The 27,352-nt window shown below is 42.2% G+C and overlaps 1 protein-coding gene across 1 annotated transcript in view; it reads right to left on the bottom strand.

Moving 5' to 3' along the window:
* USH2A (usherin) overlaps positions 1-27,352 on the bottom strand; it is a 1,400,924-nt gene that overhangs the window by 923,212 nt on the left and 450,360 nt on the right. The window contains exon 22 of the mRNA XM_073628975.1: positions 4,313-4,546. Coding sequence (XP_073485076.1) covers positions 4,313-4,546 — 234 coding nt within the window. The remainder of the gene's footprint in view (positions 1-4,312; positions 4,547-27,352) is intronic.

Here is a 27,352-nt window from a genome sequence, read left to right as displayed (position 1 = left end):
TCTTACATTACAATGGGGCTCAAGTTAGCACCACAGGTTCCCACTGTCTTCCCCCAGTTGGTTCTTGTGACAACCAGTTACCTGAAGTCTCCGATCTGTCATGTCCTCACACCTCTCACTAACATTATTACATACAATGCAGGACCAGAGCCACCACTGGTCCTACACAGAACTTGAAGATGTAAAAGTGCCTGTCAACATTCCAGTGTTGGAGATCCAGGTACTTCAAGTATGGATTCCTCCTTCTCTTTATCCCCCACTATGCCAAGCTATGTGTCTGGGGCCAATGTGTTCTTATGTGGAGGAGGGAACCATTTCTAACTGACCAGACTGACTTGGAGCTGTCACAGGGATTTTTCACTTTGCTTCAGAGAATAAACCAGATGATGGTGTGGGATGAGGAAGGTTATTATATTTTTCTGGAAAGGCTGCCTATAGGATTTTGGAGTGTCTGTGAGGTGAATTTGTGCCCCTTCAAGCAAAAGAGCTTTTCAGGTCTCAATGACAAGACCAGCTCACAATCGGTATTCCCAATTTATCCTAAAGGTGTTCATTAGGGTTGAGGTCAGGTCTCTGTGCAGGTCAGCTAGGTTCCTCCACACCAAACTCGTCATCCATGTTTTGATGGAGCTGGCTTTGAATACATAGGCACAGCAATGCTGGAACAGAAAAGGGTCTTCCCCAAAATGTTCACATAAGGTTAAAGCATGAAATTGTCTACTGCCTTTGTACGCTGTGGCATTAAATGAACCCTTCACTGAAAACACCAGGACTCAATCATTTGGATGGGTTGTTATCATAGTTTTGGTCATAGAGTTTAGTTCCGAACAAAAATTAATGGGCAATTTGATCCCACAGCATCTCACTGAGTTAAAATTTTTAAGTAAAGAAGCAGAAAATGTAAATTTAACAAGCAGAGTTATATTTACCTCCTTCTTGCCCATTTATTAAAAAACGTTTTATTTATTTTTTTCTGCCTAATTCCAGCCTAAGCCAAAATGATGTAAGATCATGCACACATGCACAGACAGATCATGCAAAAGCCATACCAGGAGCCGTTTGCAAGATGTCATGTATTTGCACACGTCACAGAGTCTCAACCATAGAACTGGAAGAGACCCGCAGCATGTCTGATGTCTGTGCATGCTCGTAGAAACTGGCACATGTGCATGGGCATCTGTGGCGTGTCTACGTATAGTATGTGCTGGATCTCAATTAAAGATGGCGGTGCAAAAGAAGATGAGCCAAGAGAGAACTTTTGCTTCAAGCACGACAAGACTGGGATCCATGATCTAGTAAGTGTGTTTTTTTTTGACAAGGACAAATGTTAATGATTTATTTTTTGTTAAGGGGGGGGGGGGGTATATGGCAGAGTGTAGTTCCTCTTTTCCTCCACACGAGTGGCTATTCAAAGTGAATCAGGATTCACTTTGCATAGTGTATATTGTCTACTCCTTATGTAAATCTACAACCCATATATCAGCAGGTATCAGACTGCAAACCTGTAACTGGTAGAAGTGAAAGGCTGTGCAAGCAGTCTAAAAACAGGCTCTGATGGGTGCAATACATACACACTATATTGCCAAAAGTATTGGAACGCCTGCCTTTACACGCACATGAACTTTAATGGTTATCTCAGTCTTAATCTGTAGGGTTCAATATTGAGTTGGCCCACCCTATGCAGCTATAACAGCTTTAATTCTTCTGGGAGTGAGCTTGACTGGCCTGCACAGAGTCCTGATCTCAATCTAATAGAACACCTTTGGGATGAATTAGAGCGGAGTATGCGAGCCAGGCCTTCTCGTCCAACATCAGTGCCTGACCTCACAAATGCGCTTCAGGAAGAATGGTCAAACATTTCCATAGACACACTCCTAAACCTTGTAGACATCCTTCCCAGAAGAGTTGAAGCTGTTATAGCTACAAAGGGTGGGCCAACTCAATATTGAACCCTATGGACTAAGACTGGTATGCCATTAAAGTTCATGTGCATGTAAAGGCAGGTGTCCCAATACTTTTGGCAATTTAGTGTATCTCTGGATGTAGGGATAACTTTCAACAATCTCTGAAAGGTGTTTTTTTATAATTTGGCTTATTTTAAATGCTCGCAGGTAGAATGCGGTATAGAGGTGACATGAACACTGTACAATAAACAATCATACAATAAGGCAGAGTGTCACCTCTATGTCAGTGCTGGAAATATAAGGGAAATGCATATGTTTAAATGAACTTTGCATTAACTACACATTGATTGTGTGATTAACTGTGATTCATAACAGGCAATTAGGATTCAAAGACATAATAAATCTTGATTATGTACATCATTCATAGCCAAGCATGAAGAGTGCACCAGGCACCATATTTCATCCGATTACCGGCACTGCCACACTCGCAGCAGGGCGAGGAAAACTTTCAGGACAAAAAATGATTGAGAAGTCAGAACTATTTAAAAAAAATCTATCTATCTATCTATCATTCATCTATATCTAGCTATTTATCTACATTTACTGTATATATCTATCTATTGACCTATCTTCATCCATCTATCTATCTATCCATCTATCTATCTATCTATCTATCTATCTATCTATCTATCTATCTATCTATCTATCTATCTATCTATCTATCTATCTATCTATCTATCTGTCTCTCTCAGTACATGCACATATAGGCTTCAGTTGGTATCTGTGTTAAGAACATTTTACATGCGGTAGAGTTTTATTAATCATATGATATACTTATTAAATCTGGTCATTTCAAATTCATACTGAGCATATCTATTTATCTATCACTCAATATATATTCACTGTATATATATATATATATATATATATATATATATAAAAAATATATATAGACGCTATAACTTTCGCACAAACCAATTAATATTGACTTATTGGGATTTTTTTTTTACCAAAGTCATGTAGTATTATATTTTTTGACTTAAATTTATAAAGAAATTTGTTTTTTCTTTTAAATTTTTTTTTGTATGTATCTATCTCTTTATCTATCTTTGCATCTGATCACGCATCTATCTACATCTTTTTCTATTATCTATACACCTAAATGAGTTATAGCTGCAGATCAGCTATACACATTGCATTTGGGGACTTTTGTATGTACAGGTTTCAGCTGGCATCTGTTTTGAGAACATTAAGGCTAAAAGTTAAATCTTTTTACAGTTTTTTGATCACATAAACAATGTATATTAAACATGGGCATTTCAAATTCAAAGTGATCATATGATGTGAGCATATGATGAAAAAATGCATAACTGGAGGTTAATTTAAAGAAAAAATTGTCAAAAAAATGACATATCGACCCTTCCTGTAAAAGCTGGACTTGACTCCACCCACTCCTACCTTCTAAGATTCCCGATTGGTTCTTTGATGAAGTGGGTATCCTAGATAACCAGGTGGAAGGTTGGGGTGGTAGAAGGCTCAAGGTCATTTTTGATTTAAAGCGGAACTAAACCCATCAATTTAAGGGTCCTTTCACACCTGCATGTCCGTTTTCACGGACACTGCTTGCTCAGCAGCGATCAATTCGTTGATCCCCGCTGAGCAGGCAGATGACAGGTCCATCTCCGCTCACTGTGCAAAGACGGACCTGTCAGAGCCTCGCTCTCCTCTATGGGGGTTTGGATGAAAACGGATCCGCCTGTCTGTTTTCATCCCATCCGCCAGACTGATGGAAAATAGGGTTTCCATCCGTCTGGATTTAGCAGAGCGGATCGGATTGGATGTCAGCGGACATGTCACAGCTGACATCCGTATCTCCATAGAGGTACATGGAGCGTCCGTTCAGGTCCACCTGAAAAACTGACAGGCGGACCTGAATGGTCCGCATGTGTGAAAGAGCCCTGACAGCCCTGTGTTCTCTACCAAACTGTCAAACCATCAAATTGCTGGTGTCATAACTGATCACATGTGTAGCACCATGGCAGGTAAAGAACAAACAGAGGCCAAGATAGCAGCTTCCTTGGATGAAAACAATAGGAGGGTTTAGTTCCATTTAACAAGAAAAGAAAACTTCGTATAACTTCACCTGCCAGTATCTCTGGATGTGTTTTTTTTTTCTGTCATATCTGGTTTTCACCAAACGCAGCCTCAACTTATATATTTGTTAATTTCATATGCAGTTAGAATTTTCCAGATTTTTGACAGGTTTCCCAAAAAGAAAATGCAAAGACAAATAGTGGCCAGGACCAGGGAAGGAAGGGGGGGATTAAACAAGAAATGTTCTTTAACATTTGAGCATTGGTCCCCTCCAATTTTATTACACATAAATGAAATCTCTATGAAACCATTACCTGTGAAATATGTATTTGCAGGCAGGGTGGATGCTGGAAATTTGTAGTAACCATGGCCTGGAAAGTGAGTCCCCTTGATATAATCCGTGTTAGCTTCTATGGTCAACGATGGCTCTGTTCTTTCCAGCTGGTAGTATGGTGAAGGTCCATTAAGCTTTACAGGTGCTGACCAAGCAATCCTCATGGAAGTGCTATTGATTCCCTGTACCAGTGGTGGGTGTATGTTTTCTGGTGCTGAAAGAAATCAAGGTTAATAGTCATTAAAACCTGTAAAATTTGACAGGACAGAGATTGGAATTCTGTACACAAGGTGTATGATGCAAATATAAATTAGAGACACTATTAAATATTACACATTATCATATGAACGTTAAAGCTAAAAGCAGTTTTAAACCCAAAAGCAAACATTTATTATATTGCAGCTTAAAGCTTCAAAAAAACAAAAATACCTGAAAAATTGTAAAACAAAAAACAAAAAAAATTTGAATATTTTTTTCTTTTTTACTTACCTCTAAATGCCTGTTGCTAGGTGGTCCCTCGTAGTCTGCCTGTTCCTTTGCCTGGGCTGGTGACATCACTTCCCCCCAGGCACAGGAAGGGCTCGGCTCTGCTCCCTCCCTCCTGTCAATCATCTGGGACCCATTACAGGTCCCAGGTGATTGAGCGGCCAATCACGGCGCACGGCACCGCTCGCGCATGCGCAGTGGGTGCCAGGCTGTGAAGCCACAGCCCGGCGCCCACAGTTGAAATGCCGGCGCCGACGAGCGGAGGGGGGGGACGAGCGGGGCTTCGATCCCCCGCGTCGCTGGACCCAGGGACAGGTGAGTGTCCAATTAAAAGTCAGCAGCTGCAGTATTTGTAGCTGCTGACTTTTAATTTTTTTTTTTTTTTAATGGAGCCCCTGGGTGGAACTCCTCTTTAACAATGCTTAGATGTGATGGCTGCATTTGTTTTCTTTTTTTTAGATTTTCTTTCTTCTATTTTTATCTGGTGATCTGGCAGGTAAATCAGTTGTTGCTCTTGCAGATGTATCAGCATTGTTGTGCGCAGCCTATTGCATTAGGGTGTGCACCCTAAAGCTCAAACGCACATGTGTGTGTGTGCAGACTGGTCGGTGAGTTGAGCTATGGAATGCTCTGTTTTTGTCTTTTATGCGTTTGCCATTCCATGTGCTCCTTGCTGTGAAGGCCAGTTATAGGTGGGGGCAGAGGCCCACTGTGCTACGTGCTGGGTGTCCAGTGTGCTCCTGTTCCCTTAAGGGGGATTGGGCTGCCTCAAGGCCCACCTGCCCCTCATCTATCTATTGAATGCATGTGCTCCCACTGTGGAGACGCTCATAAATTCAGTAGAGTTTAGGACTGTAAGCATACACAGTGTGCCATGAAGAGGGCTTGCAGCTATACAAAAACATATTTGAGGGGCACACCCTACAATGCGTTTAAATTCAAGATGGTGCTGCTATAAGACCTACAAACAATACAAAACATATTACAGGGCACACATTCAAGAATTACATTTCCTGGAAGGCTAGTTAAAACACCTGAACATATTCAAAAAATACGGGGGTTTGGTCACACTATATGGTCATATAGTGCTAAGCCCACTTACCGCGACAAAGTACCCTGGCGGGGTTGGAGCTTACGCAAGCGTGCTAACTAAACCCCTGTTTTTAATGCAGACTGTTGGACAGGTTAAAGGGGTTGTAAACCCTCATGTTTTTTCACCTTAATGCATCCTATGCATTAAGGTGAAAAAACTTCTGTCAGTCACCGGCCCCCCAGCCCCAACCCCCCCCCCGTTTTACTTACCTGAGCCCTGGAATTTCCAACGGCGAGGACACGCTGTCCCTCTGTCCGGGTTTCTTGGCATTAGATTGGATAGATTGATAGCAGCCATTGGCTCCCACTGCTGTCAATCAAATCCAATGATGCAGGCGCCGAGGGCAGGGCCCGCATCATTGGATGCGGGCGCCGAGGGCGGGCCGAATCCTGCATTTGTGTCTATGGGCGCAAATGCTGGACTCAGGAGCGCACCCGCAAGGTAACCCCCCCGGGAGAGCGCTTCTCCTAGGGGGGTTATGTGATGTGGGGAGGAGCTGCAAGAGCCGCCGGGGGACCCCAGAAATCGAGGATCGGGGCCACACTGTGCAAAGCGAGCTGCACAGTGGAGGTAAGTATGATAGGTTTGTTATTATTTAAAAAAAAAAAGCTTTCCAATCACTTTAATTTTGTTGGTCAGCAGACTGGTTGGTGAGCTGAGCTATGGAATGTTACGTTTTTGTCTTTTATGCGTTTGCCCTTCCATGTGCTCCTTGCTGTGAAGGCCAGTTACGTTTTTGTCTTTTATGCGTTTGCCCTTCCATGTGCTCCTTGCTGTGAAGGCCAGTTATAGATGGGGGCAGGGGCCATTTGTTTGTTACTGGTTTAAATATGGTCCGGGGACACACTGGGCACCTTTGCTGCCACTGTGCTACATGCTGGATGTCCAGTGTGCTCCTGTTCCTTTAAGGGGGATTTAGCTGCCTCTGGGCCCACCTACCCCTTATCCATCCATTGAATGCATGTGCTCCCACTGTGGAGACACTCATAAATTCAATAGCATTTAGGACTGCAAGCATACACAGGGTGCCGTGAAGAGGCCTTGCAGCTTACACATGCATTCTAACTAAACCCCTGCTTTTAACACAGACTGTTGGACAGGTTAATATGGTTGGTCAGCAGACTGGTTGGTGAGTTGAGCTATGGAATGTTCTATTTTTGTCTTTCATGCATTTGCAATTCCATGTGCTCCTTGCTGTGAAGGCCAGTTATAGGTGGGCGCAGGGGCCATTTGTTTGTTACATATACAGTGGGGACGGAAAGTATTCAGACCCCCTTAAATTTTTCACTCTTTGTTACATTGCAGCCATTTGCTAAAATCATTTAAGTTCATTTTTTTCCTCATTGATGTACACACAGCACCCCATATTGACAGAAAAACACAGAATTGTTGACATTTTGGCAGATTTATTAAAAAAGAAAAACTGAAATATCACATGGTCCTAAGTATTCAGACCCTTTACTGTGACACTCATATATTTAACTCAGGTGCTGTCCATTTCTTCTGATCATCCTTGAAATGGTTCTACACCTTCATTTGAGTCCAGCTGTGTTTGATTATACTGATTGGACTTGATTAGGAAAGCCACGCACCTGTCTATATAAGACCTTACAGCTCACAGTGCATGTCAGAGCAAATGAGAATCATGAGGTCAAAGGAACTGCCTGAAGAGCTCAGAGACAGAATTGTGGCAAGGCACAGATCTGGCCAAGGTTACAAAAAAATTTCTGCTGCACTTAAGGCTCCTAAGAGCACAGTGGCCTCCATAATCCTTAAATGGAAGACGTTTGGGACGACCAGAACCCTTCCTAGAGCTGGCCGCCAGGCCAAACTGAGCTATCAGGGGAGAAGAGCCTTGGTGAGAGAGGTAGAGAAGAACCCAAAGATCACTGTGGCTGAGCTCCAGAGATGCAGTAGGGAGATGGGAGAAAGTTGTAGAGAGTCAACCATCACTGCAATCCTCCACCCGACGGAAGCCTCTCCTCAGTGCAAGACACATGAAAGCCCGCATGGAGTTTGCTAAAAAAACACCTAAAGGACTCCAAGATGGTGAGAAATAAGATTCTCTGGTCTGATCAGACCAAGATAGAACTTTTTGGCCTTAATTCTAAGCAGTATGTGTGGAGAAAACCAGGCACTGCTCATCACCTGTCCAATACAATCCCAAGAGTGAAGCATGGTGGTGGCAGCATCATGCTGTGGGGGTGTTTTTCAGCTGCAGGGACAGGACAACTGGTTGCAATCGAGGGAAAGATGAATGTGGCCAAGTACAGGGATACCCTGGACGAAAACCTTCTCCAGAGTGCTCAGGACCTCAGACTGGGCCGAAGGTTTACCTTCCAACAAGACAATGACCCTAAGCACACAGCTAAAATAACGAAGGAGTGGCTTCACAACAACTCTGTGACTGTTCTTGAATGGCCCAGCCAGAGCCCTGACTTAAACCCAATTGAGCATCTCTGGAGAGACCTAAAAATGGCTGTCCACCAACGTTTACCATCCAACCTGACAGAATCGGAGAGGATCTGCAAGGAGGAATGGCAGAGGACCCCCAAATCCAGGTGTGAAATACTTGTTGCATCTTTCCCAAAAAGACTCATGGCTGTATTAGATCAAAAGGGTGCTTCTACTAAATACTGAGCAAAGGGTCTGAATACTTAGGACCATGTGATATTTCAGTTTTTCTTTTTTAATAAATCTGCAAAAATGTCAACAATTCTGTGTTTTTCTGTCAATATGGGGTGCTGTGTGTACATTAATGAGGGAAAAAATGAACTTAAATAATTTTAGCAAATGGCTGCAATATAACAAAGAGTGAAAAATTTAAGGGGGTCTGAATACTTTCCGTCCCCACTGTATATGACCACGTCACATTGATCTCCCTGCTGACACAATGAAAGAGAAGTGTGTAAATATCTCTTATCGCAGAACCAGTCAGAGGGAGATCTTTCCCATCCTCTTGATGGCACACAGAGCGATAATGCTAAAACCCATGGGGTGATTAGTGGGTGCCCGCGCACACCTAGCACACCCTGCATGCACGCCTATGTGTATCAGTAGCAGGGATGAGACAAACCATTTACGCTGACAGGGGTAAAAGCTTTATCCCAAAAGGGAAAAAAAACTATTGCTGTAACTGCTTATAAAGTGTGAGTTGGAGTTTGGCTTTGGCTGTGTGTTACATCTAACATTTCCTTCCACTTCAACTGACAATGCTGTCGTCCAAAGGTGCCCCCTGAGCACCTTCATCCAGAGTGGAGGCACTCTAATACAGGAGGTGTGTTACTGTCCAGTAATAATTGGTAAGCTGCAAAATATTATATTTTCCGGTTTGGGTTTAATACTGCTTGTATTCCAGATTGGCATATTGGATAATGGAAGCCAGATCATAGTTATAATCACTTAATAATTCAAAGCTAAGGCTGTTTTCTGTTTTTCTGTCTGAAGGGTACATGGCAAAATGAATGTTAGTAAATCACATAAACATATGTTCATTTTAATCATGTGTGGAGAAACTTTAAAAAAAAAAATAATCACAATCGCTTTTTGCTGGCACATGATTAAGTATTCAGAGTGAACACAGCTTCACCTTCTCTTCTAACATTCACTTTTCTCAATGAACAGCCTTTTCAGTTCCAGTCTTTCTGGCATTCACACTGGGGTGGAATTTTACAGTGGCGGTGTTTCCATAAAGGGCGCAGGAGTGCTGCCCCCTCTCTCCTGTCACCTCTCTCTCACCATAGATAGATTCATGCATTGCATGAATCTATCTATGGTCGCCGCTGCCGCCCCCTATTCAGGTGTCCGGCCCCTTGTCGGGCACCTGAATTACAGCGGCGGGGGTTTTTTTTGGAAGTGCCTGATTAGAGCCATGGGCTCTAATAGGCATCCTGATTAGAACTGTAGGCTCTAATATGCTTCCAAAATGGTAAACAGCGGGAGCAATGCTGTGCTTTTGCCGTTTACTCAGTGTTGTGTTAGGAAAGCGAATAAATCACTTTCCTAACACTGACCCGCCTCTCAGCCAATCAGGTGCTCGGGTCTGGTTACCTGTCACCTGATTGGCTGAAACAACAGGCGCTGTGATTGGACGCCTGATAGAGAGGACCGGAGACATCGAGGAGCGTGGATGTGGAGGACGCCACCGTGACCAGCTGCGAGACAGGTAAGTCCCAACTCCCGCACACTGGCAGCATTTGATGAGGCACAGTAGCGGCAATTGATGGGCACACTGGCAGCAATTGATGGGCAAACTGGCAGCAATTGATGGGATACACTGTCAGCAATTGATGGGGCACAGTAGCGGCAATTGATGGGCACACTGGCAGCAATTGATGGGTACAGTAGCTGCATTTGGCACAGTGGTGGCAATTTATGGGTACAGTGGCTGCGTTTGATGGGCATAGTGGCTGCGTTTGATGGGCACAGTGGCTGCGCTTGATGGGCACAGTGGCTGCGTTTGATGGCACAGTGGCTGCAAATTATGTTTTTTTTTTCAGTTTGTTTGCGCCCCCCAAAAAATTTTGCGCACCAGCCACCACTAGTTGATTTACTAAAGGAGTAGGGACAGTTAACTTAAAAAAGTAAAAGTTCAGTTTACAAAGTGAATGTTCACATATATTTATGAATAAGAAGCGTTTGTTCACTTTAATCATCCAAGTAAAAATCCATTATGCATAATTAGGCATTCAAAGCTCTGAATTCACGTAATCTGAGTGATTCTATTATCCTTTAGTAAACCAACCCCCCAAGAGTGTAGCCTTAAACTAGTAAGCCCCATTCTACTCCTTTAGGACCCATTTATACTACTGCACCAAGGTAATGCATATGTTACCATGACCAATACTGCAACACGTGTTACCGCATGTAACATGCATTACTGCTTTGTAGTGCTGTATAGGAACCGCAAACACACTAAGGCAAGGCACCTGCTTTGCAGTCCACATTACAAAAAAAAGGCATATTAGGGTGTTCTGGCAGCCCAAATTAGTTTGATGTGCTGCCTTAATGCAATGCATGTTAAGGCAGAACATGATTCCATACCTCCCAACTTTTTGAGATGGGAATGAGGGACACCTATCAGCAAAAGTATGTAGGCATAGGACACACCCCTTGCCACGCCCTCTTAAAGGAAAATTATACAAAAAAAGAATAAGTTAAACCCACAAGTGCTCTTTTACCACTTCTATTCTTTTATATTGACTTTGGAAAATTACAAATGCAGCAATTTAGAATTTGGATGAAAGGTTTAGCACCGGGAAACGCTTTTTGAAAGATACATAGTGTATATACAACTTTATAGATCAGACCAAAATGAGGGACAAACGAGGAGGAAAGAGGGACAGGGGGACTTTGTTCTAAATCAGGGACAGTCCCTCCAAATCAGGGACAGTTGAGAGCTATAACATAAAGCATGTTATGCACCACAAAAATGTGCTCTTCTATAGATTTTATTTGCACACTGGAGAAGACTGCTGCCCTTTGCTTCAATACTGTCATCCGTCTCATTTTGCCTAGGGTGTAGTACCTTCTGCAGACTCCGGTGGTCGCTGTGCACTGATGCTGTAAACTAGAGCAGGGTCAAATGTGACAGCTACCTACTGGTGGGGCATAACTGGTGTGTGGTGAGAGTGAGGTGGGGCCCATGCCAACAAATAAGCGATAGCAACACTACTACTGTATAAAATAATAAGATATCTTTTTGTTATAGTAAATAGTGAAAAGAAAAGCTAAAGTGGACTTGCAAAGCGCAAAAATATTATATGTACACGAAAATCCAGTCACATAAATCTCTTGTAAGCTCAAACAAGCTTGTTTTTTAAATCTTTTTTTGCTTTCGTTAAAATATAAACAGTTGATCCTGCCATGAGGGTCCTTGCTCAGGCTCTTCCTTTTATGGAGTGACTCCTAACCAGTGTTGCCAACCTCCTGCTGAATTTTTTTTTACTGGCAAAACATGTAACATTTACTGGCAGATCATCTTTTTTACTGACAGTCTGAAAAAATGACAGAACTCTTATTAAAACAAAGATAACTAATATTTAACCAGTATAAACACAATATGGAAACACTGACAATACCCCTAAAAAGTAATTTGCCCGGTTTACACTTAAAAAGTCAACACAGCATGACAAATTATCAGCCCCATATATTTAAAGACAGTTAAAAGTGGTCATTGCACAGACATGGTCCACCTTTGTCGCTATTAGGAAACTGGTTCGGAGTAATGATGTGTCTTTGATCCTGGAGGAAGTGCGTGTAGACAGGAATTGTTTAAAAGATGCTGCAGAGATCAGCAGCACAGAGGTGCAAAAAGAATAAAAAAGTGAAAAATATTTTTATGGGAAAAACACATGGCAATTGTTTATGTTGCATGGGGGTTGATTTACTAAAACTGGAGAGTGCAAAACCTGGAACAGCTCTACATAGAAACCAATCAGCTTCCCATTTTTTTTTGTCAAAGCCTAATTGAACAAGCTGAACTTAGAAACTGATTGGCTACCATGCACAGCTGTACCAGATTTCACACTCTATAGTTCCAGTGAATCAACCCTATAGGGTTTCAGCAATCTAAATATTTTCAAGTTAGAGTTTACAAATTCTTTAACCTCCCTGGCGGTATTCCTGAGTGTGGCTCGAGGTTAAATTTCAGTACCATTAGCGGTAACCCCGAGCCACACTCGGGATTGCATTGCAGGATCCTGGTGTGGTATACTTACCTTGTCCCTCGGATCCTGCGATGTCCCCCCGCTGTGTCTGCGGGCTGTGTCCTCCGCCTGATGGCTCTCTGTGCCAGGCTCTGTTCCCTGCGAGCGTCGCGACACATGGGGCGGAGCCTGGCGGCAAATTAAAAAAATTGAAAAATCATAATACATACAATACACTGTAATCTTACAGATTACATTACTGTATGAAATTATTTCACCTCCCTTTTGTCCCCAGTGCTTTGTCCAGTGCCCTGCATGCAGTTTTATATTATATATACTGTTCTTTCTGCCTGGAAACTGGAGATTGTCCATAGCAACCAAAAAGTGTCCCTTTACGTCAAAAGTGGTTTTAGACCAGCTAGAAAACAGCGATAGTAAATTAGAACACTTGCAGAATTGAGTGATAGTGAATCGTGGGGAAATTAATTTTATTGGGAAAGTGGGGAAAAGACTGCGCTACAAATAAAGAAAAATATAATGAAAAAATATAATAAAGCTGCTAACACACAAACAAACAAAGTTCAACATGAATGGTAGATCAAAGAAGTGTAGCGCTGATATACATACAAAAATGGTGTGGTTTTTGTGCTATGAATGTGATATATAAAACCAAATGTGGTATTGAAAGACAAAAATAACTGTGCTGAAATGCACAAAGTGTAAATAATATTTAAATGAAATATATTGAACAACAGTAAATTTGCCCCTGTTGAAGACCTTCTAGTGTCGAAACGCGTTGGACTAGCATTACTTGTGCCCCACATTGCTTTTAGTCCTTTTTTTAATGTTTTTGTGATCACTTTTTTATCATGTCATTGTTCATTCACGACATATCTCAATAAACCATCTGGTTTGACATGCACCGTCCGGAGTCTTCCTTTTTCTTTTTCCATATGCTCGGTCCCTGGAGCTAAAGAGGAATTATACCTGGGCGATACCTTCTTAGACCACAGACCACCTGTGGAGTTCGGAAATCATGAGTTGAGGACCTCGCATTGGACCATCCTGATCCTTCCCTGTGTGCAACTCCATAGGATCCTGAGCCTATTTGACTCACTGTCGTACGACATGTGTGTCCATCTCAGTTGGTAAGAATATTCATTCGCTTACCTTGAAGTCTTGATGAAAGTGACTACAGACAATCTATCCTTATCTGTACTGGTTGGGTGTCATCACTATTGAAAGAGTTCTTATATCTCACATTTTTGAGGACTGTTGTTCAATATATTTCATTTATTGATATTTACACTTTGTGCATTTCAGCACAGTTATTTTTGCCTTTCAATACCACATTTGGTTTTATATATCACATTCATAGCACAAAAACCACACGGTTTTTGTATGTATATCAGCGCTACACTTCTTTGATCTACCAAATTAATTTTATTATTATTATATTATTATTTTTTATAATTATTTATATTTATTATAATTTATGATTTTGTGTTTCAAACTTCATCATACCCGGGATATCTACTAGACTCTTGGTGGATAGATTTAAGTGTGTTATTGCTAAGAATTACAGGCCTACAATATAAAACGCCAAATTTCTATGCAAAATAATTGTACCGCTTTGAGACGCAAAAATCTGACATAAGCATACCGTCAGGGAGGCTACTATTAATGATAATCATAACATTAGGTAATATTTGTTTCTGTACCGAACAGGCAAAGGTTACATCACCACTAAACAAAAAAAAAAAACAAAAAAAAAGCACACACGGTGAATAAGATACTACTGTTTTTGCTGCCTGAAGACAGGGAAATTAATTTATAGTGTAGTGGGGGAGAAAATGTATTTTCTTCTTGGAATCCACATAGAGTATTTTATTTTTAAAGTTTTTTAAGAAATTGTAACCTGAAGTGCGCTGAGACTTTATTGAAAAAATAAATCTCCTTTCATATGTGACAGAAGAAGTGCTTTAATTGATTAGCAATTCAATTCAGCCCTATATTAGACGACATAAAGGGCTACCACTGAATACAGAAGGTAAAGAATACCCATCTGATTGATATATATATTATCCAATGGTTGCAACTGCACACATATTTGAGATAGAAATGGGCCAGGGTGCGCAACAAAGACTTTAGTACAAATAATTCAAAAGAGAGAGTGGCACTCACAGGTCTTGAACTGAACACACAGTGAAGATATTATTTTGATGTCTTGACGAGGCACAAGCTCTTCTTAAAGGTGCCTCGCCAAAATAAAATCTTCACTGTGCGTTCACTTTTCAAACCCGTAAGTGCAACTCTCTCTTTTGGATTATAGTATTATATAGTATATCTACACATACACCAAAGCCATTTAGAGCCTATGGAAACAGTTACTTAGGGGGAGATTTACTAATGCAGATTTAGTAAATAACCCATTTAGCATCTATTTAATCAAGACCCATGTGTGGAATACATAAACACATAACAAAAATCACAAATGACCCTCAACTGGTCTAACTGCAAAACAATCCTGAAAACTAAAATTTTATTTGTTGGTATAAGTTAGCTGTTACATTAAGGTGACCGGATTTTTAAAATAAAATCATGTGACATATTTTTATTTTTTTATTTAATGATTGTATAATAAAACGTTATTTCTGGAAATCATTTAATACCAGCCCCATAGCATTATTATACCAGCCTGACTGCATAACATTATTATTTTCTTGTTCCTAAAAGGGAAACCATGCATTTTAAAGCACATTTGAAGAGCGTATTATACTCACCAGTTCTCATCAGCGCAGCTTCATCAAAGCCTTTTAGCTCAGCCTCACCAGTGCCCATCAATGCAGCCTCACCAGTGCCCATCAATGCAGCCTCACCAGTGCCGATTAATGCAGCCTGATCAGTGCCCATCAATGCAGCCTCACCAGTGTCCATCAATACAGCCTCACCAGTGCCCATCAATGCAGCCTCTTTAGTGCCCATACGGGCAGCCTCACCAGTGCCCATCAATACAGCCTCACCAGTGCCCATCAGCTCAGACTCACCAGTGCCCATCAATGCAGCCTCATCAGTGCCCATCAGCTCAGCCTCATCAGTGCCCATCAGCACAGCCTCACCAGTGTCCATCAATGCAGTCTCACCAGTGTCCATCAATGCAGTCTTACCAGTGTCCATCAATACAGCCTCACCAGTGTCACCCTGATCAGCTCACCCTGATCAGTGCCCATCAATGCAGCCTCACCATTGTCCATCAATGCAGCCTGATTAGTGCCCAGCAATGCAGCCTCACCAGTGTCCATCAATGCAGCCTGATAAGTGCCCATCAATGCAGCCTCACCAGTGTCCATCAATGCAGCCTGTTCAGTGCCCATCAATGCAGCCTGTTCAGTGCCCATAAATGTAGCCTGTTCAGTGCCCATCAGCTCAGCCTGTTCAGTGCCCATCAGTGCAGCCTGTGCAGTGCCCATCAACTCAGTCTGTTCAGTGCCCATAAGTGCAGCCTGTTCAGTGCCTATCCGCTGAGCCTGTTCAGTGCCCATCAGCCCAGCCTGATCAGTTCCCATTAATGTAGCCTGTCCAGTGCCCATGAATGCAGCCTGTTCAGTGCCCATCAGCTCAGCCTGTTCAGTGCCCATCAACTCAGTCTGATCAGTGTCCATCAATGCAGCCTGTTCAGTGCACGTCAATGCAGCCTGTTCAGTGCCCATCAATGTAGCCCGTTCAGTGCCCATCAGCTCAGCCTGTTCAGTGCCCATCAGTGCAGCCTCTGTAGTGCCCATCAACTCAGCCTGTTCAGTGCCCATCAGCTCAGCCTGGTCAGTGCCCATCAATGCAGACTGTTCAGTGCCCATCAATGTAGCCTGTTCAGTGCCCATAAATGTAATATGTTTAGTGCCCATCAGCCTGTCCAGTGCCCATGAATGCAGCCTGTTCAGTGCCCATCAGCTCAGCCTGTTCAGTGCCCATCAACTCAGTCTGATCAGTGTCCATCAATGCAGCCTGTTCAGTGCACGTCAATGCAGCCTGTTCAGTGCCCATCAATGTAGCCCGTTCAGTGCCCATCAGCTCAGCCTGTTCAGTGCCCATCAGTGCAGCCTCTGTAGTGCCCATCAACTCAGCCTGTTCAGTGCCCATCAGCTCAGCCTGATCAGTGCCCATCAATGCAGACTGTTCAGTGCCCATCAATGTAGCCTGTTCAGTGCCCATAAATGTAATATGTTTAGTGCCCATCAGCCTGTCCAGTGCCCATGAATGCAGCCTGTTCAGTGCCCATCAGCTCAGCCTGTATAGTGCCCATCAACTCAGTCTGATCAGTGTCCATCAATGCAGCCTGTTCAGTGCACGTCAATGCAGCCTGTTCAGTGCCCATCAATGTAGCCCGTTCAGTGCCCATCAGCTCAGCCTGTTCAGTGCCCATCAGTGCAGCCTCTGTAGTGCCCATCAACTCAGCCTGTTCAGTGCCCATCAGCTCAGCCTGATCAGTGCCCATCAATGCAGACTGTTCAGTGCCCATCAATGTAGCCTGTTCAGTGCCCATAAATGTAATATGTTTAGTGCCCATCAGCCTGTCCAGTGCCCATGAATGCAGCCTGTTCAGTGCCCATCAGCTCAGCCTGTTCAGTGCCCATCAACTCAGTCTGATCAGTGTCCATCAATGCAGCCTGTTCAGTGCACGTCAATGCAGCCTGTTCAGTGCCCATCAATGCAGCCTGTTTAGTGCCCATCAGCTCAGCTTGTTCACTGCTCATCAGCTCAGCCTGTTCAGTGCCCATCAGCTCAACCTGGTCAGTGCCCATCAGCTTAGCCTGTTCGGTGCCCATTAGCTTAGCCCGTGCAGTGCCCAGCAGCTCAGCCTGTTCCGTGCCCAGCAGCTCAGCCTGTTCCGTGCCCATCAGCTTAACCTGTTCAGCGCCTATTATTGCAGCCTGTTCAGTGCCCATCAGCTCAGCCTGGTTAGTGCCAATCAGCTCAGCCTGTTCAGTGCCCAGCAGCTTAGCCTGTTTAGTGCCCAGCAGCTCAGCCTGTTCAGTGCCCATCAGCTCAGCCTGTTCAGTGCCTATCAATGCAGCTTGTTCAGTGCCCAGCAGCTCAACCTGTTCAGTGCCCATCAGCTCAGGCTGTTCAGTGCCCATCAGGTCAGCCTGTTCAGTGCCCATCAGGTCAGCCTGTTCAGTGCCCATCAATGTAGCCTGTTCAATGCCCATAAATGCAGCCTGTTTAGCGCCCAGCAGCTCAACCTGTTCTATGCCCATCAGTTCAACCTGTTCAGTGCCCATCAGCTTAGCCTTACCTAGAGGAGAGTAGTCAAATTATACAGAGCGGGGATCTCCTGTTTACCCTGCGTGGCCGTTGTTCTCAGACGAAGTCCTGCCTCCTATGATAGACGTCACCAGTGTACTGCTTATCATATGAGCAGGCCCAGGAGGCAGGACTTCATTTTAACGGAGGATAGGGGGGCGCTGCACTGGATTGACATTTCACAGCCCAGGCAAATATAGAGTAGGGTGACCAGACGTCCCTGACCCTGAAAAGCGGGGAAAAAACTGGGGACAGTGTCCTCAGTCCAGAGACATCTGGTCACCCTATGTAAAATTTCTTGTTCTTGGTGTGCTGTCCAATTTCATTACAAAAGATTGTGTCTGCATTCACTTTCATGGGCTGCCTGCACACAGTTCAGATACAAGTGCAATAACACCAATATTGCACCTCAGATACATGCGCAATAACAAACGCGGCCCGAATGCATAACAGGTGTCGATGACCATCTGCATGATGTCTAAGACTGAAACTGACTTCAGTCTTTAGTGTGCTTTTTTGGTGATGAATTATTCCACACTACAAGCGGCTAGAGAGGTGAGGGGTGGCTGGTTTTGAAGCTATTTTGCTGCTGGTTAAGATCGTGTTAAATTGTGTGTTAAAGTTTTTCATTTGTGTGACAAATACAGTCAATATACAATATATTACATTTGCAACTTTCTCATTGTGTAAGAGAGGGCCCCAATGCTGACAACGTGACTGCACTGACCAATCAGAACCGTTCCATACTCCCTAGAGAAAAACAAGGAAGAACAGCGTATTCAAACCCCAGGATCACTGCACTACGTGAGTAGTTATGACTAGTTGGGTTATGACTAAGGCCTTATAGGCTGAAACACGTCAACTGTTTTCATCTGCGTTTGTTCACTGTGGCTTGTCAATGAAAACAAAGATTTTTTTAAAGAGCCACAACTGGAGTGTGGATCATTTTTCCTGCACTACGTGAGTGGTGAAAATGCATCACCCACAGAGGTAAGTGCAGAGGGAACGATGTGGGTTGGAAGGGTGAATAATAAAAGTAAAAGGGGCACTAGTAGTGATGTAAATATCCCACCCTATCCTATACCCTATATCAGTAACAGTAATACGCCAATGTTCATAAGACATTTATCCAAAAATAAATGAGAATAAACCATGTATACTTAATAAATAAAATTACTAAATGTAGTGTCTGTAATATGAAGTGTCCATAAGAATACAACTCTTCAGTGTATTCCAATAAATAAATATATATCTCTTCCATCATGCTGTTTATTTCACACCCAACGTGCTCATATGAATGGATCACTCACCAAATGATGTTGACCTGTTTAGCAAAAAGAAGGTCAGTTAGTGCTTTAATATTTTATATCTTTATTCTCTCCTTTCTCCATACTGGCTCCTTAGATGTAGGTAACCATCCCTTCCTCCAAGAAATGCTTCTATTTGGGTACAGATACCAGATCTGTCCTCTGCTCCACTCCACCATGAAAACCAAAAGATGATGATCGTATGTATTTAGTGTAGTAATTTTTATTTTTAAAAAATCAGTGACAACAAATATAAAAAAAAAAATGCTTACATTAATAAGTGCCTATATATTGGCATTGATATCTTCTGCCTGTATAGAGATACAAGAATGCCGCCGCTCCACTCATGTAATGGAGGCGGCGTGCATTCCACTGACCACAAATTTGGGACCGGTAGTTAGGCACCGGATGTTCCTTCTCCATGTATGTTTCGTCAAATCTGACATCATCGGGAAGCTGTGTTAGGTTGGAAGGGTGTAGGGCAGGGGTCTCAAACTGGTGGCCCTCCAGCTGTTGTGAAACTACAAATCCCATGAGACATTGCAAGGCTGACAGTTACAAGCATGACTCCCACAGGCAAAAGCATGATGGGACTTGTAGTTTTGCAACAGCTGGAGGGCTGCCAGTTTGAGACCCCTGGTGTAGGGTGTATGTTCACCTTTTAATTTTTTCCGAAAAGGTGAACTTTACAGTAATTTCCAGCAAAAAATTAAGATTTTAACGTGTGTAAAAAATTATTGGTTAATGTAATTTTCTCTATTGACTTCAATGTATTTCCCCAAAATAATAAATGCTGCCAAAATCTGCCAATTTTTGTTGTGGTGTTGCCGATATAAACTGTTTTTCCATTTAATTACCTTTTGCCTACATTAGTTGAGAAGAGAGGCCACCTTTACTATTAAATACACTTTTGCTTGTCACATCTATTTTACATCAAACATAACCCACAAATGTATTCCCTTTAAAAAATAAAATGCACAGATCGGTTTTCAATTCATCTATATTTATGTTAGAATTTAAATATAAAAAAAAAAAAGAAGAGAAAGACAACAGCTTTACTATCAGGCACGTTATTAAATTAATTTGTGTCATTCAAACTGAACATGACATAAGTCGCGACTTCCTTTACGTGACGGTAAGGTGAACTGTCATTGTTGTAATTTAATTATCTTAAGGTTTACGACAATTTAATAACATCCCACGGTCTGAAATGCAAGAAAAACGAGTTGATCAGGATGCAAACAGATTCTGCTATGTATTATTTATTCCTTATAACGGACGAATGTGGCTTTGTCATGCCTGCGGTGACAACACACCCAAATCACATATAAATGGCCTTTGTATGGAGCGGAAGAGTCCTTACTAACCAAACCTGGAGCTCTTCTAAGGACTCTGCAATTAACTGCTGAAATGCATCATAACACTACCTTCCTTGACAGCGAGATATTGATTTTTTAATCATTTTCAAGTCTTCTCACAGCACAAATAAATGTACTACAGTTACAGTTAATGCACTGTGTACATTAAACAGCAGCTCCATTCAATGTATTACTTTCTGATAAATAAGTATACTTGAGGTGGATTTAAAGAGAATCAGGATACTGATATGTTGCCGACTTGCTTTTGTAGGTAAAAGCTCCAGGATTGTCAATTCCATTCACTGCTTAGTGTGTCAATGACCTATAGCAGGGATATATAATTAGCAGACCTCCAGCTGTTTCAAAACTACAAGTCCCATCATGCCTCTGACTCTGAGTGTCATGCTTGTGGCTGTCCGAGTCTTGCTATGCCTCATGGGACTTGTAGTTCTGCAACAGCTGGAGGTTCGCCAATTGCATATCCCTGACCTATAGGCATGGAGTCCAGAGTTCAGACGTTATCAGTTTTCCCCGGGTCAACTAACTGAACAATGAAGAAATCTTACAGATCACAACCCTGATGCTCGAACAAGTTGTCAGTGGCAGTTCCCTTACTTCTGTCCTGACAAATTCCCTTAAAGCGGGGGTTCACCCATACCGCCAAAAAAAAAAAATATTAAAAGCCAGCAGCTACAAATACTGCAGCTGCTGACTTTTAATACATGGCCACTTACCTGTCCCAGGGTCCAGCGATGTCGGCAGGGGACGCCGAGAACCCGCTCGGTTCTTGGCAGCTGCCGCCGCCATCCTAGGTGTGGGAATCAGGAAGTGAAGCGTTTCGGCTTCACTTCCCAGTTCCCTACTGCGCATGCGCGAGTCACGCTGCACGTCCCTAGTGGTCCCCGCTCTCTCCTGGGAGCTGTGTGTTCCCAACAGACAGCGCGGTCGGGACGGGAAGAGGCATAGACTCGCCGGAAGTGGGTGCAAATACCTGTCTTAGACAGGTATCTGCACCCCCCTCCCCCCTGAAAGGTGCCAAATGTGACACCGGAGGGGGGGAGGGTTCCGAAAAGCGGAAGTTCCATTTTTGTGTGGAACTCCGCTTTAAAGTATATTTTCACTTTTGCAGGCAAATTGGGATAACACCTATTTTATATTTGTTACATGTTCCCATTAGAATAGCATAACTAAAAAAATAGCTGGTTACCTTATTAAGTGCTTTTTACTTGCTTAAAGTAAAGTAATAGAGGGAAAATCTTCCAATGAGGACACTGGTTCTGGAGACCTGGGTGTCTCCAATGGATTCCTTTAATTTGCATTGCTTTCCTCCCATTTCCTGTTTTGGCTACAGGACAGGAAGTGTAGAAAAATCCCCCCAATGGGACAGAGATGGCAAAAAATAAACTGACAGGGGTTATGACTTCCTTCCCTCCCTTATTCTATTCAAAATGAAAAAAAAAGTTTTGCCTTTCGTTTTACTTTAAAATCCTTAGATGTTCTCCCTGCTTTGTAATGTTTCAGAGGGAACTGTAGAGTAATGTTTAACATAACTAACCCTGCCTGTACTATGTTTGCAATTCTTCATTATCAGCTTTATGCCCCGTACACACGGTCGGACATTGATCGGAAAATCCGACAACAAAATCCATGGATTTTTTCCTACGGATGTTGGCTCAAACTTGTCTTGCATACACATGGTCGCACAAAGTTGTCGGAATTTCCTATCGTTCTGAACGGGGTGATGTAAAACATGTACGTCAGGACTATAAACGGGGCAGTAGCCAATAGCTTTCGTCTCTTAATTTGTTCTGAGCATGCGTGGCACTTTGTGCGTCGGATTTGTGTACACACGATCGGAATTTCCGACAACGGATTTTGTTGTCGGAAAATTTTATAGCCTGCTCTCAAACTTTGTGTGTCGGAAATTCTGATGGAGCCCACACATGGTCGGATTTTCCGACAACACGCTCCGATCACACATTTTTCGTTGGAAAATCCGACCGTGTGTACAGGGCATAAGACTATAGTTGAACACTATGGGGTTGATTTACTAAAACTCAACAGTGCAAAATCTGGTGCAGCTCTGCAGAGGAATCAGCTTCCGGGTTTTTTTTTAAAGCTTCATTGAACATGCTGAAGTTAGAAGCTGATTGGCTAACATACAAAGCTGGACCAGATTGTGCACTGTCCAGTTTTTTAAATCAACCCCTGTCTCTTACATTGTTTGGTAATGAGGGATAGTGTGGGGACAAAGACACTTAATTCTATCCAGAAATTCTTAGGATCAGCAGCTACACCTCCTTATAAGTAGATAAAAGGTGATAAATATATATATTTTTAAATCTAGTTATGCTATATGAATGGGAACATAATTTTGGGTTTTTACTGCAAATGTAGAAGTATGCTTTAGATGTAAACCTAATCACTAAAATCTTACATGAACATGTCATTTCATTAATAGTAATTCACAGTAATTTTCAATATTCTCAAATCTGCAGCTTTCACTAAAATAATTCCTAGTGATCCTACCATGATCATGGTGCAAGTAGTAGTCCTGTCATAGGTAGTGTTCATGGTTCAGGTCCTAGTCCTCTCATATCATAGGTGGTGGTCCTGGCTCAGGTAGTAGTCCTATCATAGGTAGTAGTCCTGTTATAGCTAGTACTCCTAGCTCAGGTAGTGGTCCTGTCATAGATCCTAGTTCTGGTAGTAGACCTGATATGTGTAAAGGGAAACAACCTCCCCTTTTCCATTCTACGAAACTTGGGACACTCAGTAATGCCATCTGCACCTGGATATCATTGTTACAGGCAGTCTGACTAAACAATAATAAAGCATGGAAGTATGGGAAGGTAGGGCAAAGCCCCTACTTCCAAGCTGGGGTCATATTTGCAAAGCACTCTGGATAAAATCTAACTAAATGTGTGTACAGGTACCTATAGGTCTTTGATCCTGGGGGCAGTTTAGGGCACTTTAAAATGTTCAAAGGTTAACTTTAAGAGGCATTAGCCCTTTACAAGTTCTTCCACTTGCAAGGTGGGTTTCCTTTAAAGTCTACACCTACAGTATATGGCCAGATAAACTGACATTGGCGGTTGTAGAATGTGAATTGTCAAATGTGACATCTTAATTTGGTGCATCACATGTCAAATAAACAATTGGGGTTTATTTACTAAAACTGGAGAGTACAACATCTGGTGCAGCGCTGCATGGAAACCAATCAGCTTCCAGGTTTTTTGTCAAAGCTTAATTGAACAAGCTGAAGTTAGAAGTTGATTGGCTACTATGCACAGCTGTCTCGGAATTTGCACTCTCCAGTTTTAGTAAATCGACCCCATTATGTTGCAGTACTGTAGTTTATTTGGTACATAGTAGAATGTGTAACTGTCTTGCACCATCATCGACTTGGCTCAAATATTTGGTGTACCTTCACTATTTTATCTGGCCAATTGTGGTTAGATGGATTCTCAATGCAATAGCAAAATTTGTAAGCCTTACGGCTATGCCTAACAAGTGATCCATAACCCATAGCAACTTCAGGTCTCACCAAACATATTTAGTTAGTTTGGGGTTCCTCTTTTTTATTACACTTTTTTTATTACACTTTTGAAATATGTGTAATGGATGACTGTCTTCTAAACCTTTTTCCATATTTACGGTAAATCTGCTTTAGGACCTATAGGGGTGTTCAGACATGCAGACCGCAGCTTATCTTATGGTTGTCTGTCTTATAACCACATATATGTTCATACTTATGAAGTGGGCAGGAGGAGGAGCAGTCAGCTTGACATTTAATCTAATTAGTAAAAAAAAAGAAATAAAACATGAGTTAAAAATGTGCAAACCTAAAAAATAAAAGAAATCAGTTTATTATCCCTTTATGTCCAGATACCAAAAAGAAACAAAGAAAAACTTGGACTGAATCTTGTTTCTCTTTTTAGTTTTTATTAACACACAAAAAGGAAAAGTGTTTTTTTTTTTTTTTTTTAATTACGACTTAATACAGTGACTGTGCTTTACTGATCCCCTTGTATTACTATGATGTCATGGGTCAGTTTAATCCCAGTCAAATGACTGTAATTGATTTACTCTCAGAAGTTATTTACTAAGGGCGCTGATTGCAGTGTCCTGCAAATAGCCTCTATAGAAGCACCCACCCCAGATTGCCCAATATGTCCCCAAAATTTCACAATTATCTTCACCAGTTCTATTAGGTACTATGATTTCAAAAGATATTCAAAAACTTGGTTTCAATTTATATATGGATAGCAAGAAACAGAACAACTGAAAGAAACTGATTTCATCATATTTATTTATAAAAAATTGTCAAATCCACAAGCTAAATATGGAATCAATGTAAAAATATAATATCAAAATGACTTTCTGGTTAATTTTATAGTGATAACTCCAAAAAGAATATTTAATAAAAACAAACAATAATTTCCTTTATATAAAATGCGAGTTTGGGTTGAACCTTTGGCTCATCTTGAATGTTTTATAGTGTATTTTACACGCAGCATGTGACATACACAAATATTCTATACTAATATTGTTTGTATACAATGTTACTAGCTTAGCGAACAATTCTGTAGCTATCTACAACAAGCAGAAACCGTGCGTCTAAAAATGAAGAGATATTTATGTCTGTCTCTACAATCCAAAAGGTGTCACTGTAACACCTCCGTCTATGTAATCCTTAAAGAGCTTTTATCTGGCAAAATGTGAATGCATTTTGTAGTGCTTTGTTGTTCGTTTTCCTTCTTCTTTTGTTGGCAGAGTATAGCAATATAAAAAAAACATTTCATAAGTATTACACAATATTGTGCACTATAAAAAAACAAAAATTGAAATCTGAGTAAAATGTTTGAAGCAACAGGTCTTAAAATGTTATGTTCAAATAGATCCTTGTTTAAAATAAAAAAAATGTACATTACTGGGGAAATGGCAATTCATTTGTATGTAATAAAAAAAATGCATATAAAAGGAAAAGGGCCGCGTAAATACATTTTATAGTAAAGTGCATATAAAAGTTTGGAAGATTTAATGATGTTGTTAAATATATTGCGTGTGTAAGGCTGTAATTAGCCAATGCAATTTAAAGAGGAACCGCAGTCTGCTCAAATACAGTAATTTGTAATAAAAACATCTTTGCCATTCTGAAGCTTCCCTCCAACCACTTTGCATATTATTTTATATATACTGTGATTCTGTACTTGCCAAATCTGCTGCAGAAATCTCCCTTCACTGAGTCCGGCTGCAATAATTTTAACTGTGGGCAGCTGAAGCACAGCTCCAGGGGCACACCTCCAGCTCTGCAGCTCTCATTGGCCCTCGTATGACTCCCCTCCCTTCCTGGCAAACTCTCACGAGCGTGAGAGAGAGAGCTGTGCATGATGTCATAAGCCTAGGATAATGACCAGACAAGAAACATTAAGTGGGCTGTATAAGGTATTTACTGGCAGAAAAAAAAATGTTTTACTACCCAAAGTTAAAACAACAAGGGCAGAAGATTTAATAGATGTAAAGTTGAAAAAATTACCGAAGTTCTACTTTAAGCATAGAAGAAGTGGACTGTTAGAGAGACTTAAAAGAGATGTATGGGTATTTTTTTTTAATAATCATACTTACCCAGGTGAATGTAGCATCAGTCCAATCCTGCATCTTTCCCCCAGCGCCTCTAACACTGAGAACCGAGCACTCAAACACTACCGATCGCTCAGTTCTTACAGCTCCACGAGCAGAGAGCTGGTGACCGTCAGTCAGCAGATCTCTGTTCTGCGCCCCCCCCGCTCACTGGAGTGCTGGGCTTTGGAGGAGGCAGGTGCCTCTGGCTCTCAGTGGCTCGCTGGAAGCCTGAGCCCATTGCCAGTCCAGGCATGTGGGAGGATCCCGACTTCATTGTCGCGATTAGGGTTGCCACCTTTTCTTTAAGTCAAACCCGAACACTTTAGCGGTGCACAGCATTTGTTTTTTTTTATAGTATAAACTATACATATATTTTGAAATGAAATAACATTTCTAAATTAATTTCTAAATTACATCAGAGTCCACAGAGTTCCCTTACACTGTAAGGGGGGACTCTGCAGACTCTGATGTAAGGGAGAACTCTGGGGACTTTAATGTTAGGGTTGCTCTGGGAACCCTGATTTAAGGGGGGACACTGAGAACGAGAACTCCGATGTATGGAGAGGACTCTGATGTAAGGGGGAACACTGTGGCCTCCGGTGTAAAGGGGAAATGAGTGCTCTGAGAACCCTGATTTACCTTAGTGTACTCACTCAGAGACAGGAGAGAGAAGGGGGGAGACTTCAGTCAGACAGTGATGGATGGTGAGCTCATTCACCCCTTGGCAGTCAGCACCTCTCATCCGGATGTATCTGAGGCTACTGGACTTCAAATTTCCCACCCCCACCTTCCTTTTCTGAGCCACAGCGCCAGGGATTGGAGTGTGGTCAGACACACCACAGAGGAGTAGAGGCGGGTGGAAGAGGTGCAGATCGAGCCCTCTCTCCTTTCCTGTGTGTGTGTGTGTGGGGGGGGGGGGGATTGTTAGTACTGGCTTTGGGCAGTGTAAAAGAGAGTGTCACATACACTCTTGGCTTACACAACTGCAGCCAGCAACCCTGCTGGGAAGCCATAGTCCAGTCTGAATAATGTGTCCGGGTTTCAGGCAGTCTGAAACACGGACGCATGATTCCAAACCCAAGCTGTCTGGGTGAATCCCAGACAGGTGGCAACCCTAGTCGCGATCTTGCCCAAGCCTGGACCAGCTCTGTGACATCAGCCGACAGCAGGCTGAAGCCCGCTGTCTGCTGAAAATGAGTCACA

Source organism: Aquarana catesbeiana, linkage group LG04, assembly GCF_042186555.1.
Source record: "Aquarana catesbeiana isolate 2022-GZ linkage group LG04, ASM4218655v1, whole genome shotgun sequence".
Classification (NCBI taxonomy): domain Eukaryota; kingdom Metazoa; phylum Chordata; class Amphibia; order Anura; family Ranidae; genus Aquarana; species Aquarana catesbeiana.
Note: the sequence above shows the minus strand (reverse complement) of the source record. Positions and strands in the feature narration are given on the sequence as shown.